Raw genomic sequence first — 20,397 nt, 5'->3', positions numbered from 1 at the left:
CCTTATGAAGTGGCACTTGGTGGTATGCCGACTTCAACATCAATCGTAGAAAACCATTTTACTCCCTTTGTTGTGGCCAGCATCTGATTGATCTTAGGTAGAGGGTATTGCTCGACCACTATGTTTTTATTAAGATCACGCAGGTCCACACATAGTCTTAAATTGCCATTGGGCCGTTTCGCGACTACTAAAGGCGCGACCCACTCTGAAGCCTCCACTCTCTCAATTATTCCTTCCCTTAGGAGATTGTCGAGTTGTTCTTTAACTTCCCTTTTTATGGCAAAAGGTATGTTTCTGACTTTATGTACCACTGGGGTGGTGATTGGTTTAAGTTTAATTTTGTGCAGGTACCCTTTTAAGGCCCCAATTTTCTTGCTGAAGACACTTGGAAATTCATCAATTAGGCTTTTACTAAAATCTCCCTGCTCTGCTACGATTAGCACAGGATCTTCTTTTCTTGGATCCAGAATAATTCCGAGATTGCCCTGGTCCATCCATCCCAGAACAGAAGGACCAACCTTCGATACATATAGTTTACAAATGGATTCCCTTCCCTTGTAAGCAAAAGTGAGGGCTCTGTAACCTCGCACATCGGCTCACCAGTGAAAGACTTTATTACTATGTCAGGTTTATTTAAATTATCTCCAATTTTTCCCTTAAACTTCTCTGACCACACCTTTTCATTTACAATGGTATAGGGTGAGCCAGAATCTGCCACAATGCTTATGTTTATACCACCAATGGTCATGTTGCAGATAGGTTTTTTCGTTTTGGTAACATTCTCATATGCAGTATTTCCGTTTTTTCCATCTTCAATATTGAGGACACACATGTTCATATCGTCTTCCTCAGACAAATCTTGTTTGAATTAATTAGCTTCTGAAACAATTTTTACCTGTTTGGTTTTACGTTTGTTGCATGCTTTTGAAAAATGTCCTTTTAACCCACAATTTGAGCATTTTACCTCACGTGCAGGGCATTTTAAGTCATTGGCCAAATGGGAAGCACTTCCACACCTGTAACAGCGCCCCCAGCTCTTCGTCTCATACTTTTGGTTTTGCATTTTTTGTCCACCTTTACTCCAATTCTGTTTTACGTTGGTTTTCTGATCACTCACTTTATTTACATTTTCAGTTTTTTTTTGTCTTTATCTTCAGAAAGGACTGCCTTGCACAGCGTCCCGTTAGTTCAGTCTTGCGTGCTATGCCTATGATATTTTGCAAAGGGTATTCGCCCTTGGGCCACAGGTTATCTTGGATATTTTCATTTGAACCCTGCATTGCAATTTGGTCCCTGATGAACTCATCATGGAGTGCACCAAACCGACAATTTATTGCAAGATTCTTTAACACTGAGACGTAGTCCTCTATTGATTCTTCCTTCCCTTGTTTCCGGTGAAAGAATTTGTAGCGATCCACACCTACGCAAACTGTTGGTTTATAATATGTGTTCAAGTCATCAATTGCATTTTGAAAAATGTCACCTTCATTTTCAGCCCTTATTTTTTTGTTAATGGAGTTATACGCTTTGATACCACCAGCACCAAGACAATGCATTAGCATCTGTTATTTTTTTCTGGTTTGACCTCATCATCCTCCTCCAATGTAGAAATGTAATTTAGAAAATACTCCCTCCATTCCTCCCACTTTAGTGTAGGTTCGCCCCCACCGCGTAAAAATGTTTCTGGTGGAGATAAATTCCAAACACATCCAGATGCCATGTTGTAATGTGCAAGGATATCATTTGCTAAGTATATGTACCAAGTTTAAATACACCAACAAGGAGAAGATAGGAAGGTGTAAAGGGCGGGAAAAAAAAAAATAGTCAAGTGTGCACAAGGTTATTTTGTTGAAGCAAAAGGAGGAGAGTAGTAAGGGTGAAAGTTCCCACAGCAGTGTGGATCAGTATATAAGCTGAATGGTTACTCAAATCTTGAAGTATTTGCTTTCATAACGATAATGCACTGAAGAAATGAAGAAAGGGAACTTCACTGTACTATTAGTAATTGCACAGAAGTTAAATTTTACCGGATGCAAGTACAGTGGCAGTAAATAATATGCGCGCTCCGCTTAAATTGTTAGCTTGATATTCCTAAACGCGATGACTGAATTGCAGGTGGAGAACACGGAGTGAAGCTTACACGCGCATAGAGTGAAAGTTTATTTGTTAAAATGGCGTCCTACGTCGAAGCACGTTGACTGGACTGCTAACCTCGAAAGTAAAATGGTGTCTTGACGTCGGACACGTCACTACGTGTACTACGCAGGCATGCTAGTCAGCTGTGAACTGACAGTTGGACTTCTGTTCGTCCGTTGGTGAGTGACAGTTGATTCCGTTATTATGGAGACTTTCACAGTACGTTGGTCAACAAACTTTGGAGTCGATTTACCAACTTCCTCAGCAACGCTGCATCAATGTTGAAGTTTGAATACTTGACACGCTTAGATTTCAGCATACCGGCACACATTCGTTGTTATTGCGCATGAACTATTCAGGAACGCAAACCAATTCCAAATTTGCTTTATGTGCCTGGGCTACCTGCCCGAATCGCTTGCAGACATGAACCACAGAATGAAGCTCGACAAAAGTCCATAAAGTATTCATTCACCATTAAGCACTCCTTCAATTAAATGATGAGCAGCCTGGTAAACTTCCTTCAAGATTTGAAGTAAAAGTCACTGACCTTTCAATTATTATGAAGAGAATGTAGCTGTGAAGTCCTTAAATTTTTTTTTACCCTTCAGGTTTGAATCCACGATTTTTACGTATATATTTTTCTTACAGAATTTTTTTTTTAAGTCCGTAACTTCTTTCCGTGGGTTCCTGTGTTGGCGCTCGTCGCCAAATTGTTGAAAACGCAACTCGAAGACTTTGATAACGATGTACTTTATTATAGTATTCGCCAACACAAACTCCGGAGGCGGAGTAGAAGTAACATCCGATGGGTTAAGTGATCAGCTGTCAACTGTCAGCCGACAGATGGCAGCTGATGACGTCACAGCTGATACGGCGTATCAGCTGGGACAACATAGAGCAAACTATGGTGTCCGCGCAGGGACACAATATGGAAACCCAACAAAAAGTACTCAACTGCTGGAAAGCAGGAAAAGAATGAGGACGTGGTTATGGGCAGACCAGCCATTATGGAAGTTGCCATGCTGTTGGTTGGATGACCCTGGGCTCAGGGAGGAGGAGTGGTTTGTGCACACCAAGTCCAACCAAAATGTCATGTGTACTTTGCTTATTTCCCACCAGGCTGTAATGCACAGCCTAGTAGAGAATATGCATGGGCTCCTTTTCCCCATCTGAGCGCCGAGGTGCAGCGCTCAGACCAATCACAACGCTGCATTGCAGCGTTGTGATTAGCTTAGGGTAGCCTGTGTGCTTCCTGCTTCTTCAGGACTGGAGTCTGGAGGACAAGAGAAGCAGAGACAATGAGGAGAGACGGCGGAAAAGGTAATTGTTTTAAAAATTTATGTTTGAGGCATATGAGCTGCAGATTACACACTTTTGCATAGATCGCCATCTGGTGTTGGGCCCGGATGTTTGCAGTTTGTTTTTCCTCTTGGGAAGTCTTTGGAAGTCACGAGGTCGGTGACTCCTCCTTTGGATCGTATTGCGCATTGGGCTTCGGCTCCATCCTCAGATTGTTTTTTTCCGCCATCGGGCTCGGGTGTAATCTTCGCGCTCCGGTTCCGAACATTTCCACAAATCTTCGGTTCCAGTCGTCGACGGCGGCCTTCGGGCCTACCCAAGCTCCGGTCCCGGCTGATGGAAAGAACTCCGTTCAAGAAGTGCCCTCTATGTGGGTCCAAATTCCCCCACACCGATCTTCATGAGGTGTGCAACGTCTGCCTCTCCCCTGAACACGAGGCTCGAGACTGTCCGGCCTGTAAGTCTTTCAGATCGAAAAAGACTATTCGGGATCGAAGAGCCAGACGAAACATGGCACACTCCTCGACCTCCGTTCCAGTCGACATCTTCGGAGATGACGTCGAAGATCCGGAACAGCAGCGCACCGAAGAGGACCTCGTCAGTGCTTCCGAAGCCGACGACTCAGCTGTAGAGGACATCACCCCGGCGCAGATATTCCAGACGTCCCACAAGATGACCTTTACCCTTCCAGGCCATCTCCACCGGAAGACTCATTAGGTTTTCACCACCTACTTCAGAGGGCGGCACATTATCACGGGGTAGAGTTACACACTGACCCAGTGGAGGAGGATTTCCTCCTCGACACATTTGATACCGCACATAGGTCTACCTCCATACTACCTATGCTCAAGGGGGTGGTAAAACATGCGCCAGAGGTTTTTAAGGACCCAGTCAGGGCCAGGATCATTAACCCACGCATAGAAAAAAAGTACAAAGCTGCCCCCACAGATCTTGCCTATATCAAAGGGCCAGCGCCACTAGATTCCCTAGTGGTTTCCACTGCACGAAAGAGGTCAAATTCCCAGGCGTCAGGCGAAGCAACACCACCTGACAAAGAGTCAAAGCTACTGGACGCGTCAGGAAAACGCACTGCGTCACAGGCAGCCAACATATGGCGCATCGCGCTATTGGCCAGATACGATAGGGCACATTATGATGAATTAGAAACCATACTGCACCACCTCCCGGAAAGATACAAAAATAGGGCCAATGAATTAATTCAAGAGGGTAAGACAATAACTAACACCTCCATGCGCTGTGCGTTAGATGCAGCAGACACAGCCTCCAGGGCCATTAATACTAGCGTCCTCCTCCGTCGCCATGTTTGGTCAGAGAATTTCAGGTTTCAAACCTGAGGTACAGGCCTCCATCCCACTCCGGTCGGGGGCAGACTACAAAATTTCCTTCAGGTCTGGGAGACCATCACCTCAGACAAATGGGTGACCCAAATTATTCGGTCAGGGTACTGCCTAGAATTAACATCTACCCCCCAAACATCCCACCCAGGCAACGCCCAATGTCACAAGAACATTCCACATTACTAAAACAGGAGGTAATCTCCCTCCTACAAAAACAGGCAATAGAACAAGTTCCCGCCAATCAGCAAAATTTAGGGGTCTACTCCCTATATTTTCTAATACCAAAAAGGGACGAGACTCTACGACCTATTCTAGATCTCCGGCCCCTAAACACATACATACATTCAGACCATTTTCACATGGTAACCCTTCAGCAGGTGCTTCCGCTCCTCTCCCAGAACGACTTCCTCAACACACTGGACGCATACTTTCACATTCCGGTACACCATGCTCACAGAAAGAACCTCAGATTTGTAGTGGATGGGCAACACTACCAGTTCAAGGTGCTCCCATTCGGAGTCCCAACAGCACCAAGGGTATTCACCAAGTGCCTAGCGGTAGTGGCGGCACATCTCAGAAGACAGCACATTCACGTCTTCCCATATTTGGACGACTGGCTGATAAAAGCCACGTCCTACAACCAATGTGTACACCACACCGCCACTACAATCCAACTACTTCACCAACTAGGCTTCACGGTGAACCACCAAAAGTCCCAGCTAACACCATCCCACATAAAGCAATACCTCGGTGCCACCATAGACACCTCAAAAGCCATAGCCTACCCCAATCTGGCCAGGATTGTAAGCATTCAGGCTTTGCGTCAAAGATTCATACTTCAACACTCCCTCCCAGCAAGAGTGTTTATACAACTGAGAGGGATGATGGCCTCTTGCATTTTCGTAGTGCCCCACGCAAGACTCCAGATGCGTCCACTCCAAGAGTGCTTAGTGTGCCAATGGAACCAGGCCCAGGGGCAACTGACAGATCTGGTGTTGGTAGACAGTCACACCCATCGCTCTCTGCAGTGGTGGAACACCACAAACCTTTCCAAAGGTCGAACGTTCCTGGACCCGGTTCCACAAATAATACTAACAGACGCATCGCTCTCTGGCTGGGGAGCTCACCTATTACACCTTACAGTGCAGGGCACATGGACGCCGCAACAAAAGTTACTCCATATCAACCATCTGGAGTTACTAGCAATCTCTCTAGCCCTAAAATCCTTTCAGAGACAGACTTTAGGCAAGGCAGTCCTCATTCGCACAGACAACATGACGGCCATGTATTACATTCAAAAACAAGGCGGCACACACTCTCCACAGCTCTCTCAACTAGCACAGAGCATATGGAGATGGGCAATTCCACACAATTTTTCTCCTAGCCCAACATGTCCCAGGAGTCCAAAACACCATGGCAGATCTGCTCCGCAGACAGACGCAGCAGATCCACGAGTGGGAACTTCACCCGCAGGTTCTTCACCTGTTCTTTCAAATGTGGGGACATCCGCAGATAGACCTCTTCGCCACCCACGAAAACAAAAAATGCCCAAGCTTCGCCGCCAGATATCCACACCCATTGTCCAAAGGCAATGCGATATGGATGAACTGGTCAGACAAATTTGCGTACGCTTTTCCACCTCTCCCACTAATAACATTAGTGGTGCGAAAGCTACAACAGCATTCCCTCACACTGATCCTAGTAGCTCCAACATGGGCCAGACAACCGTGGTAGACCACACTGCTGGAACTCTCGGTAGTACCACACCAAAAGCTACACCTCTCACCATGCCTCCTAACCCAGAACCATGGAGAGATCAGGCACCCGGACCCAGCTCAGCTCAACCTTGCGATCTGGCTCCTGAAATGCTAGAATTCGGATACGTAAACCTTCCCCCTGACTGTATGAACGTCATCAGAGAAGCTAGACGCCCTACCACTAGAGCCTGCTACGCTGCCAAGTGGAAAAGATTTGTTGTTTATTGCCATAACAACACAATCAATCCTCTAGATGTGTCTATACAACACATCATATGCTACTTACTCCATCTACAAAGGTGTAACCTAGCATATACCTCCATTCGGCTACACCTCGCAGCAATTGCAGCTTACCTACAAAACAGGCAGCACCTATCACTTTTCAGAGTACCTGCCATTAAAGCCTTCATGGAAGGCCTAAAACGAATAATTCCCCCCAGAGTACAACCCTCACCTGTGTGGAACTTAAATATAGTTCTCATAAGGCTAATGGGGCCGCCCTTCGAACCTTTGCATAAATGCGAACTGCAATTTCTCACATGGAAAACAGCTTTTCTTGTAGCCATCACTTCCCTTAGAAGGGTCAGTGAGATACAAGCACTTACCATACAGGAACCTTTTCATCAAATGCACAAGAACAAGGTTGTTCTCCGTACCAACCCAAAATTCCTACCTAAAGTAATTTCCCCTTTTCACCCAAACCAATCTGTAGAATTACCTGTATTTTTCTCGCAGCCTCAAACTGTTGCAGAAAGGGCTCTACACACGCTAGATGTCTAACGAGCCTTACTTTACTATATCCAAAGAACACAACCTTTCAGAAAGACCGAACAACTGTTTGTCTCTTTCTCTCCACCACACAAGGGCAACCCCATCTCAAAATCAGGGATAGCTAGGTGGATTGTAAAATGCATCCAGATTTTCTACCACAAAGCAAAACTAACGCTATCCGTTCCCCCTAAAGCCCATTCTACACGAAAGATAGGGGCTTCTATGGCTTTTCTAGGGAACATCCCATTAGATGATATCTGCAAAGCAGCTACATGGTCAACACCGCACACTTTCACTAAACACTACTGTGTAGATGTGCAAACCAAGCAACAAGCTAGTGTAGGCCAGGCTGTACTAAAAACACTATTTCAAACCACTGCAACAGATACCGGTGGTCGCCGCTAAGGTTTTGAACTGCTATATAGTCTATGCAAAAGTGTGTAATCTGCAGCTCATATGCCTCGAACGGAATATGCTACTTACCAGTATGCATCTGTTCTTGGCATGTAGAGCTGCAGATCTACACACGCCCACCCGCCTCCCTGGTTACCTGTATCTGTTCCAGTCTATCTTATTTAGATACAACACACATGGGTTTCTTCACTGTTATTACTACGCTCCATCTTTCCCTGTTGGCGAACAACAATCTGAGGATGGAGCCAAAGCCCATGCGCAATACGATCCAAAGGAGGAGTCACCGACCTCGTGACTTCCAAAGACTTCCCAAGAGGAAAAACAAACTGCAAACATCCGGGCCCAACACCAGATGGCGATCTATGCAAAAGTGTGTAGATCTGCAGCTCTACATGCCAAGAACAGATGCATACTGATAAGTAGCATATTGCTTTCAAACAACACACACTCCCTCCTCCTCCTCCAGCCCTCACCAGCCCCCCCTTTCCCTGCTAGTCGCCACTGGTTCTCATAATTCCAGAATTAATTTAGGGCGTAAAAATCCCATAAACACTAGAAGTCATACTACTGTGATGGATGCCAGATTCGATTTGGGGAAATAGGAAAGGAGCTCACTCTCTAACAAACTTATTCATCCTTGTTGCTAAACAGACCCTTTGGCCTAAATGGGGGACATCCCCTTTAATGCACATATTTGATTGGTATAGTAAACTATGGTTCAATATGGCAATTGTGACTTTACCAGACACAGAGATAGCATTCTCCTCCATATGAGGCCCACTTCTCGAAGAAATCACTCTAGAGGCCACTTACAATTCATGGATTATAAATGAGTTTCTAATCTGTTCGTGCTGTGGTGGTTTGGGTTGCTTTTCGTAAATGAAGGTTTTTAAACACCTATGAATATATAGGTTTAAGTTTGAAATGTTAGTGTTCCACGGTCCCTGAGGCAGGCAGTAATATTCTGCGTTTAAGACTTAAGGGAAGATTCCTACGATGTACAGCAAGGATTACGTTTACTTCTCTCCATGAGTAACAGCATTTATTGTTGATATCTGGGACCACTATTTGCTGTATACATCCCATTTTGTAATGGGTAAACCTTAAAGCGGAATCTAGCAGTGGCTCCTGCTCGGATTGTTTTAATTTAGCAGATTTCAACAGAGTACTTGTGTACGGTTTAAAAAGTACCATGAAGCCACAGTACTTGTCGCCGTGTTGCTTGGCGAAGTGTTCCTGGTGTTGTAGCATAACTTTTGAGGCACTGAAGAATTAAAGAATGTGGAAGCAAACATGGCTCCCCTGCTTAAATGTAGATCCCGTGTTTTTAAAGTAATATGTGCCACATTTTTGCAGTTACTTGAACTTGTAGGGTACGAACTTTCTTCAGTTTTGGCATTATATAGGCTATGCTGTTAAGTCTCTTCTAGTCCACCATAAACTAGAAGTTTCTGACTGACCTTAATATATGTCACCTACAGCGTTCACAAAACAGGAAATATATTACATGTGAAGCCTTACAAGAGTTACTCTCAACCGTTTCATATTTTTCCATCCTGCCTAAGGTGGAATTTTGCCTTTCAAATTGTCACGCTCAGGGGAACTGTGTTCGTGCCTCCGCTGCCGGGACATTTCCTTCCAGCTCCGCCGTCCTGTGCAATAGGCATCCCATGCCTGACATACTTTGCATGTATAGAGCTGCCTCAACAACGCATCGAGTGATTGCACCTGCCTGGAAAGTATAGTTTAGCATAAATAATCGTCCCTCCTTGAACTTGTATCTCCTCCCCAGATTATTGTAAAACTCTCCCAGGGGTTTCACAATCAAACTACAGCTAAGAATGCTAGGGTATTGCCCCAGTTCAAGATCCACAGTCTGCTGACATACATTTGATGTCTAGACGACTGCAGGTGTAAATAATTGAATCCATAGCTTCGTTAAATAAGTTAGGCTAGAAGGCGGCCCTGTTGCTCTCCAAAGCAGTGATTGACTAGGTACATCGTGGTACCAGAAATACTTACACTGCTGAATATGCCGTTATATCCAGTTAAGGATTTTTTTTCTTAACCCCATTCTTCCAGTGCTGACCAGATGCATGACTGACTGGCCATATAGAATCTCTTTCCTATAGCTCATACTATCATGAATTCGTTTTACCGTGGATAACTGCTTTTGAATTGTGCTCCGGTTGTACCTCAATCTTGATCAAACGTTTCTGGAATTGGAAGAGATTTTCCAGGCGGTTATGATCATGGTGACATAAGCTGTTTCTTTCCTTTCTGACGAGAAAAATAATAACTGTACCTTAGAAAACGTATATTGATAAACATTCTGACGAATTTGAATCACATAAGAACAACCTGCTTTAAAGAAATATAAAACTATTCTTGCTGAGCCAGAGCTGCGATTAAAATAACAGTTGTAAGCAGTCTCTTCAAATAACACTAGCTCTGCACACCGTAACAATTCCTTCATCCATTACTGACTTAATAGCCCCTGCTCTCAAATATTTTATCAAACTTATATCGAAATCTTTGTCCCTAGCTGGGTACTTTGCGCTGTTGCTCCGAGCTAAGTTCACGCTCAGCAAACACCCACATAAATGCACGCAGTTCCTGTCTAATGATACAATAATGGGGAATTTCGATGTCCATCTTAGCTGGACTAGAATGAGGGGAGGACAAACTGCAGGCAATTCTTCACTGAATTAATGATTCTCTCTCCACACATTAAAAAAAAACAATGTTTGTGAGAAATACAAGCCGCGCTCCCATTGCTATTCCTGCAGTGATTACCATCCCAGTGTGTCCCTGTTTGATGTAACACAATTCAGGTCTGTTCAAGACATATACATTGATAATAATAAAATAAAAGGAGTTGACCCAACACCATATACAGGGCAAAAAAAGGTAGATGCAGAAATGCATGGTTTTTGAGTTGCAAAATGGAGTGAATGGAGTGAGGATTAAAAACTTATCTTCCTCATAGTATTTCTGAGTGATAGAGCACAATTGACCACAGGTTAATGTGGGGTAAATATTGATATATTGTGAGCTTTCTTGGCATAATGGTGCCATCCTTTAATGACTTTCACTGGAATAATGGTGGTAATTCTTGACCTATTGTAGGTGCTCTTGGCGTTTTGGTGTCCGGTCCTGGTGTAATGCTTGCAGTAGCATATTATTGATAATTCATAGCATTTTTATAATGTTACAGCTGTGGTTTAAGACTTCCTCCTGTAAGGTTTGTTAACCGTTCTTCATCCGTCCATCCACTCTTTCACCCAGTTATCCAGCCTTCAGCCTATGTCCTCACACATCAATTTTACGTGGACTCTGGCCATTACTAATTCGTCAAGCTGGTAACTCATTCTTGTAACCCATACTTAAAACTAATCCCAGGCAAATTACGTTGGTGTAATTCGTGAAATTTTGGGAATTGCATTCTCCGCTTATTACTTGAAATTGCCAAAATCACAGCACATCACGTAATTACGCCGCCGTTCGCTGCAAAATTATAACACAGGAGCGCATAAACAACACAAACAACTAGAACTCAAGAGGCTGTTGTTCATAGCAATTGTGGTTTCCGTGCTCTGTTTACGGCGCTAGATGACCGATTTGCATTTGGAATATTTATGCATAATATATTCAAGAAATTGCACTAAATTAAACACACTATGCAAATTTGGCACACTGCTAATTAAAAAATTACACACAAAAATTTAGAAAGCAGGCAACTTTATTGGCTTTGTCAATGTTTTAATTTTCTGAATTATGTGTAATATACGATCTAAAGAGACTTCTCACTGGTAGCCAGGGGTTAGGGCTTGGGTCTGGCAGTTTCATTGTATTCTGCAAAAAAACGAAGTATACTGGCAGCCTTTGAAAGTTAGGGGAGTAGTGACTAGAATGGGTGGTAAGTTGTAAAAGGAATGTTTAGTGTGGAAAAATAAAGTTCCAAAAACATTTAATTGAGTAGGAGCCCAAGCCAAGGGCGAAATTTGGCAAAGAATCTGGGTATTTTGCTTCTGGTTTAAAAGGAAAAGTCTGAAAACGAATTGATATGCAACTTAATAAAATGTATATGTTTTGAAACATGTGTAAAATATCTAAATCTATGAAGGCATGGATATTGCATACTTTATTCGACTGTTTCAAATCTGATAATTGGGCGAGAGGGAGGAGCATAAGTGTAATTAATGAAATTTAAATTTACTGATAGAGGTGGGGTTATGGTTTAATGAATCGTTGAGTTTAGCTTGTATATTGTTTGAGGATAGCGTTTTAAGTGTATGTTTTATAGGTTAGGAATACACCATCCTTTAAAGACTAGGTTATGCCCCTTCTGTCTATCTCCTATTGAGATCTCTGCTAAAACAGAGATTTCCGTGAGCCACAGACGCGGGATGGTGAGTGGAGAGTTTCCCCAGAGCATCAGACAGCAGCAGATGGTGCACGGATGAAGAGCCCCTGCCAGACCACACTTATTCACTGCCTCTTTTCTCACTCAAAGATGAGCCCAGGTCATATCTAGTAGTGTTTCTCGAGATTGTCTCAGTTATTATATATATATATATTTCCACAGCAACTGCTCTTTCTTCGGCACACGACGCTCTTGGTGATGCGAACAACGTGGAGACGGCAGAGCCAGCTGTTATTATATTGTAGCCAGCATTTCTTTTCCAGAAATATTTCACACGCACTCACTGGTAGATGGGTGTTGCAGATTCAGTTTTTATTACGGCAGCAGCATTTCATAACAAGTCCAAAACCCAACGCGTTTCAGTCTGCCCACAGACCTTGCTCACGGGTAACAAAAAACGTCTCAACCATTGTTTCTTTTAAATTAATCACATGAAGTTACATCACATCCTATGGCGTATTTACTCCTATTGCGAGTCCACACATTTTATTATGCCTTCACCGACTGTTGGTCTCAATTTGTATTGTATGATTTTATGAGAGATTTTCTCCCTTTGTTACACCAATCATGCCCGCTACTGGGCCATTTTTCTTTCCGTCCTGCCCATACCCAGGTTTCCCTGTATTATTTCTTTTATATTCCTCCCATTGTTACCTTGGTTTAAGTAATCTAGAGGATTACATTAAAATGCCATGGGCTTGGTTGTGCTCTTATTACTTAATGTTATGCCCTCTAGTGGGCCATTTCATTTACAATACGAGAGCTATGTCATATTTAACCAAAATCATTAGTGTGACTCTAGTAAAATTCGTGAAGTGTGTGAGCTAAAATTTACATTTCGAGAATACTCTGTGGTCTTTCCATGTAATTACCAGATTCCTGTCTGTATAGAGAGATTCTTACAGAGGCTATTTCTGTAGTGCAGTGTAGTGTACTATACAAGGTATGAGATATCAATTCCATATTTGCATGATCTTTTTACAGTTCATTTAAAAGTGGGCTTCCTTATAGATGTGAGTACATCTCCTCATCCTTATTGAGGCCATGAGGCGTCAAAGTTCTGAATGACAGAATATGAAGTGATTCTTTCTGTCTCAAAGTTTTTTCTCGATTGCCACCTCTCACATGGCAGTCGACCTACAGCATAAAAACTCAATTTCTTCCAGTCACTTTCATGGTATTTCTCCATGTGTTCTGCAACAGCATAACTGCGATCTTTATTCACTGTTGCCCTCAAGTGTTCAAGGATGCGCTTTTTGAGTTCACACACCGTGCTCCCCACGCACTTCAGTTTGCACGGGCATTCAATTATATAAACCACATATTGGCTTTTACAATTAATTAATTGATTGATTTTCCACTTTGCCATTGTCATCTCTTTTGTGTTGTGTGCGATTTGACATACTTTGCACATGGAACATTTGTAAAATCATTTATCTCTAACCATGTCTTTTGGTTTTTTGCTGTTTCAAAATGACTGTGTACCAATTCATCTTTGAGGTTTTTTACTCTCCTGTAAGTGATTTTAGGATGGTTTCCCACCGTTCTGGCCATAGTGGGATCCAAACACAAAATATTCCAATGTTTTCATAAAATTTTCTCAATTTGTTTTGATTGTGTTGAAAATGTTGTGATTAATCGGATTGCATCCCCCTCTTCATCTTGCTGTAGTTTATTGTTCTTAATGATGTCAACTCTTGCCTGTTTTTCAGTTTTCAGGCACGATGTTAAAACATTTTTATTGTATTTTCTTCTTCTGAATCTCATCAATGATTGTTTGCTATGCTTTTGCCATTCATGTTCCTCCGAGCATATTCGTCGTATCGTCAATAGTTCTCCATATGGAATGTTTTTCACTAGGGTGACTTGATGGAAACTCTCCGCATGTAGCGTGGCGTTGCTCGCTGTACTCTTTCGGTGCAATGTTGTATGCACTTTCTTTTCCATGATGTAGATCTCTGTGTCCAGAAACACCACTCTGTTACTGATGTTATACGTGAAATGTAGGTTGGTGTCGGTGTTACTTAAGATATGAGTCAATATCTTCTTCTGACCCATCCCAGATTATGAGATCTATGTATCTCATCCACGATATTATTTTCTCCACATATCGGTCATTTTTTGCATTCCATGACACCTTTTGTTCCCACCATCCCATTGTGAGACACGCATAACTAGGACTGAAAGAAAATCCCATCGCTGTCCCATCTTTCTGCAAGTAGATTTCATCTCCGAACATGAATACATTTTTTGTTAGACATAACTCAATCATTTCCATTATCATTGCGTTGTGATTTGCAAAGTGTATGTTTTGTTCTTTTAAAAAATATTTACACGCTGCCATACCAATTGTGTTGTTAATGTTGGTATATAACGAGATCACATCCATTGGTATTTCGTAAGTATGATGTCAGTTCCTTTACATATGGGAACAAAAAGTTATCTAAAAAATTCGCAATTGGTTCCAGCAGTGACCCTTTTGTGAAAATGATTGGTCTCCCAGGTGGTTTTGTGGGGTTTTAATGTATCTTTGGGAGAAAATAAATTGTTGCAGTTATCAGATTTTCGGTCGTAAGGTATTTTTTCCCATCCTGATCTATAAGTTTTTTCTCCCACCACCCTTGTAGTTTCATATCAAGCTCGTATTTGATAAGTGCTGTTGGGTTTTCCTTCAGTCTCTCATAATGGTTTGTATTGCTCAATTGTGAGTGGGCCTCCTCGACATAGAGATCCCTGTCCTGGATGATGATATTTCCGCCTTTGTTGGCCATTTTTATTATGATTCCATCATCGGATTTCAAAATTTTTAGGGCCTTTCGTTCTTCCATCGTTAGATTATATTTGTGTTTTTTATTTTTTAGGTGGTAGAGATCTTTCACCACTGCCTGATGGAATGTCTCTATTTTATTTCCAGTTGGTAGCTGTGGATAATATTTAGATTTTTTCCCACTGCTTCCTTCCCCCAGCTGTGCGCAGTATGTTTCCAATTCATTAGGTGGGTCGTTGGCATAATTATCTAGCTCCATCAACGTGATAAAATGATCCACGTCTCCTGCTTTTAGCTCCATCGTGGGAGCCTCATTATATTTTTGATATTCTGTCATCTTCGGATTTTCTTTGAAGATTTTTACGAGTTTTAATTTTCTGATATATTTGTATATATCTATTCTGGTTTGAGCCAGATCCTGGAGAGAACTGAAAAACAGGCAAGAGTTGACATCATTAAGAGCAATAAACTACAGCAAGATGAAGAGGTGGATGCAATCCGATTAATCGCAACATTTTGTGAAACAAATTAAAAAATTAAGAAAATGTTACGAAAACATTGGAATATTTTGTGTTTGGATCCCATTATGGCCAGAACGGTGGGAAACCATCCTAAAATCACTTACAGGAGAGCAAAAAACCTCAAAGATGAATTTGTACACAGTCATTTTGAAACAGTAAAAAAACAGAAGACATGGTTGGAGATAAATGGATTTTACAAATGTTCCTCATGCAAAGTTTGTCAAATCGTACACAACACAAAAGAAATCACAATGGCGAATCAAAAGAAGTAGAAAATCAATTAATTAATTGTAAAAGTCAATATGTGGTTTATATAATTTAATGCCCGTGCAGACTGAAGTAAGTGGGGAGCACGGTGTGTGAACTCAAAAAGCTCATCCTTGAGCACGTGAGGGCAACAGTGAATAAAGATCGCAGTTATGCTGTTGCAGAACACATGGAGAAATACCATGTAAGTGACTGGAAGAAAATGAGTTGATATGCTGTAGAAATGGTTGATTGCCATGTGAGAGGTGGCAATCAAGAAAAAACTTTGAGGGAGGAGCCAAGATGGCGACCGGAGCAGACGCTTGAGCGCCCGGCTCCGTCGGTCCGTGGCCTCGGACTACTATCCTGATGCCCATCCTCGCCGATTCTCGAGGTGCACCGTGTGCGAAGACGCGCTGACCGCGCTGCTGCTTTCCCGGAGTCTCAACCCGCCCGGATGCCCGAGTTCTGGGTGCTTTTGTCCTCGGCACTGAAACCCTGCGCCCTTACGGCCTTTGCCGGCCTCCTGGAAGCTCCGCAGTTACCGGACCAGCTAGCGCTAACCTGAGCCCCGCGGTCCCGATCTCGCCTCGCACCATGGATCGTTGCCGGATGAGCCCGGGGAGAGACGGCCGGACACCTTCTGCACCCTGTGCCTGACGGGCTGGAGCGGTGGGGTGGGCCCCGGTGCGGTGAGTCTCCTGCCCCGCTCTGAGGACCGAGCTGTGGGGGGCTGCTGCCCCCTTTGCCTATTGCCTAGCCAGCGGCGAGGGGGACCGGCGAGAAGATAAGCGACTGTCGGCCTTTCCTGTTGCGGCGTAGACCTGAGGGGAATTGACCACTTGCCACGACCCCCCCCCCCTGGCCATCGCACCGTATAGCGGCAAAACATGGCGTTGAGTGCCTGCTCGCGGCTGGGGGGTGATACTCCGGTCTCGCCCGCTGCCCACTTCGCCCTCCCTCTTCCGGACACCAGCTCCACAGTGCCGTCCCGGATTGCTGCCGATGTTGGGGCCCAGCTTCCGCTGACATGCGGCTCCGTTCTGGCTGTCCTGCGGGACTTTCAACTACAGATGTGCGCTGGCCTGCAGGCGCTGAGTGAGGGGTTTGACCCCATACTGTCGGCTGCGGGCCGTGGGCGCACTGTTTGTCATCCACAGGGCGTGGGTCCTCCGGTGCTCTTGTCCTCTTGCGGGGACGCAGCGGCGGTGTATGATTGTGCTACACTGGTGCCTTCATCTAGCGCTCCCGGCGCCCAGGGTCCACCGCTCTCCACCTCAACTGCGGATACTTTGTCCCCCTGGTCATGGCTGCCTGCTTCATTGTTCCCTGCCTCATCGCGTCCGCGAGGCTATCCTGCTGAGCGATACCTAACGGCTTCGAGGGACCGTCCGCGGTGGCCCACTGCTGCCTTTTTGTGGAACTCCTGTACCTTACTTGCCAGGTTTGGATTTTATGTGGTGCAACAAGGGACCTCAATCGATGGTCGGCGGCCATTTCGTGATCCTACTTCCCCATCCTCTCACAAGCGGCCATCTTGTCTTTGTCTGCTCGGGACACGGGGCCTTCACGCAGGAGCTGGTTTAATCCCAAGCCCGCGATCGGGCCAGGGCTAGTCTGACTTCTATCGCTATGGTTTATGGACGGGCTGGCCTGGGACTGGGACTGTATGTATGTTTTGCGCGCACTTGTCGCGACTTGTATCCCTTGCTTAAACTGTGGTGCCATGGTATCTTTGCATGCCGTTTTTGGCGTAGAGGGCTCTCAGTGTGTGGGGGCCATAACTGGCTGATGGTTCGGGGCGCTCTGGTGTCTAGTGGGCTCCTCCCCACCTTCTTTTCTGTTTTCTTCCCTTCTTTACTCTGTTCCTACTTTCTCTCTTCTCTATATTTCGGGTTCCTTGGGCGACAGGCACTATGCTGGGGGGGGGGTAGGCCGTAGCCTCCGCATTGGTGTAGGGTGGGGGGGTAATACTCTGTTCTCAATTAGTTCTATGGGCCTTTCTTCTTTTATGTCTCTGTGCTCTACTTTCTTCGATTCGGGGTCCGGGTGTGGGGTGGATCGAGTGGGGGCGGCTCTGGAGGGGCGCGTACTTGCTCATGTGACTATCCTGATATATCTCTGCACCGCCTCACTGATTGAGATTTTACTCCCATTGTTGTTCTTACTGATGTTGCTGCTCGCCCGTGTGGTGAAGCTATCTTGCGGACTCGAATCTACTTTGCTCTTATCCTTCATTGACTTTTTTCTCTGATAAAATTATCAAAAAACTTAAAATTAACCTTCACTTCTCCTTCCCCGGGTTTCAAAGATATCTCCAGTATGTGACTCATAACCTGTTGTTAATCCTGACCGTTGATGCACGGGGGCTGTAATGTGGGTATCAGTGCTTTACTGTATCGTGGCCGGCCTGACGGTTGTAGGCCCGTATTTGTTCTTTTAAGATGCACGAATAAAGGTTTTTAAAAAAAAAAAAAAAAAAAAAAAAGAAAAAACTTTGAGACCGAAAGAATCACTTCATATTCTGTCATTCCGAACTTTGGCGCCTCACGGCCTCAATAAGGATGAGGAGATGTACTCACATCTATAAGGAAGCCCGCTTTTAAATGAACTGTAAAAAGTTCTTGCAAATATGGAATTGATATCTCATACCCTGTATAGTACACTACAGTCAGAAATAGCCTTTGTAAGAATCTCTCTATCCAGACAGGAATCTGGTAATTACATGGAAAGACCGGAGTGTATTCTCGAAATGTAACTTTTAGATCACACACTTCACAAATTTTACTAGGGTCACACTAATGATTTTGGTTAAATATGACATAGGTCTCGTATTGCAAATGAAATGGCCCACTAGAGGGCATAACATTAAGTAATAAGAGCACAACCAAGCCCATGGCATTTTAATGTAATCCTCGAGATTACTTAATAAACAACAATACCCAATAGAGGGGGATAAACCAAGGTATCTATGGGAGGAATATAAAATAAATAATACAGGAAAACCTGGATATGGGCAGGGCGGAAAGAAAAATGGCCCACTAGCGGGCATGATTGGTGTAATAAAGGGAGAAAATCTCTCATAAAATCATACAATACAAATTGAGACCAATAGTCGGTGAAGGCATAACGAAATGCGTGAACTCACAATAGGAGTAAATACGCCTATTTTTCACCTTATAAACATTGTAATTTCAACAGTGGACCCTAAAAACACATAAACACATTGCACCATCATAGTAAACAATGGCATAGTTACGAATGCCATGGTGGACACAATTGCACATTAAACACTTTTTTCACTACAGTACTAAAACCAGAATGCAAGGCGACACACAACCAGGATGTAATGTAACATCATGTGATTAATTTAAAAGAAACAACCGTTGAGACGTTTTGTTACCTGTGAGCAAGGTCTGTGGGCAGACTGAAACGCTTTGGGTTTTGGACTTGTCATGAAATGCTGTTGCCGTAATAAAAACTGAATTTGCAACACCCATCTACCAGTGTGTGTGTGTGGAATATTTCTGGAAAAGAAATGCTGAAGATATATATATATATTCAGGTTTTTCACTAATAGGAGTATTTGTATTCATTGTTTAGCTTTTTCCATTACTTCATGGTTATGAACACATTTTGTCGCACGACCTGTGCCAGAGTTGCCTTATCAGTTTATCTTCATGCTTCTGTTGGTGTTTTGATGTATCGGCACTATTCTGTAACACATCCTTATCTGATGTATGTAATAAGCCATCCTGAGCGTAATGTACCACCAAAAATATCAATAAAATCTATTATTGAAAAAAAAGAACTCATTTTGTTGGTGACAACTTTTGTCAGTGTAAAGATTCTCCTTACAGTATACTAATGTGTTGCATTCTTTCTTTACCTTTTAGTATCGTTATTAAAGGATTTGAAACATGCAAATATTGTGACGTTGCATGACATTGTACATACAGAGAAGTCTTTAACATTGGTCTTTGAATATCTGGTAAGAATTATTCTCTGAAAATAATATGAAAGTGTGATATATTAATTCTCGTTGTGAGAGTTCAAATCAAGCCCCAGCAATAGAGTTCTGCTTCAATTACTTGTCAGAGAATTCCCCACAGCACTTCACATTGAGTGAACCATGACAAAAAAGAGCTGTAAGGTTAATTATGTTACCATGGTAAATGCCATATTTTATTACATTGTGTATACAGTTCAGTTCAAATAACTTTATTCGATTCTTTAGAATCATAAAAGTTTACATATGTACATAGTCAAAAACAGTTAACATTTTTTAATCGTTTTCACGTCCCCTTCCATAAATCCTGGTGTACCAGTAAAAATGTAATCAACTTTTAAAATCATCATACACCTCCCCCAGATAGTTTATACAATTGACTAGTTCTAAATGATACCTACCAAGATTTAAATTCCTTTTCACAATTCATAACGTTTTCTGATTGAGAGTGCGATTCTAATAAAACTAAGCACTGCACTAGAGATTACAGCTGTAGACAATGACCTCAAGTAGTCAAAGCCTTCCTGATAGGAACAGGGCCTAATAGCTTTCAGTACAGGCTTAATAAAGCGTGCTCTTGGGTCTGCATAGAGTGAGCAAAACCGCATTAAGTGCATTATGCTCTGTTTGGCCAGATTGTTACAAGGACAAGGGGCTAGTCTCTCACACCAGCCAGCCTGTTTAGGATAGGCC

The 20,397-nt window shown here is 43.3% G+C and overlaps 1 protein-coding gene across 4 annotated transcripts in view; it reads left to right on the top strand.

Moving 5' to 3' along the window:
* LOC146797742 (cyclin-dependent kinase 17-like) overlaps positions 1-20,397 on the top strand; it is a 655,932-nt gene that overhangs the window by 392,619 nt on the left and 242,916 nt on the right. For all 4 annotated transcript variants that reach the window (XM_085624901.1, XM_085624900.1, XM_085624902.1 and 1 more), the window contains one exon: positions 19,592-19,686. In XM_085624901.1, the coding sequence (XP_085481027.1) occupies positions 19,592-19,686 (95 nt within the window). The remainder of the gene's footprint in view (positions 1-19,591; positions 19,687-20,397) is intronic.

Source organism: Triturus cristatus, chromosome 9, assembly GCF_964204655.1.
Source record: "Triturus cristatus chromosome 9, aTriCri1.1, whole genome shotgun sequence".
Classification (NCBI taxonomy): domain Eukaryota; kingdom Metazoa; phylum Chordata; class Amphibia; order Caudata; family Salamandridae; genus Triturus; species Triturus cristatus.
Note: the sequence above shows the minus strand (reverse complement) of the source record. Positions and strands in the feature narration are given on the sequence as shown.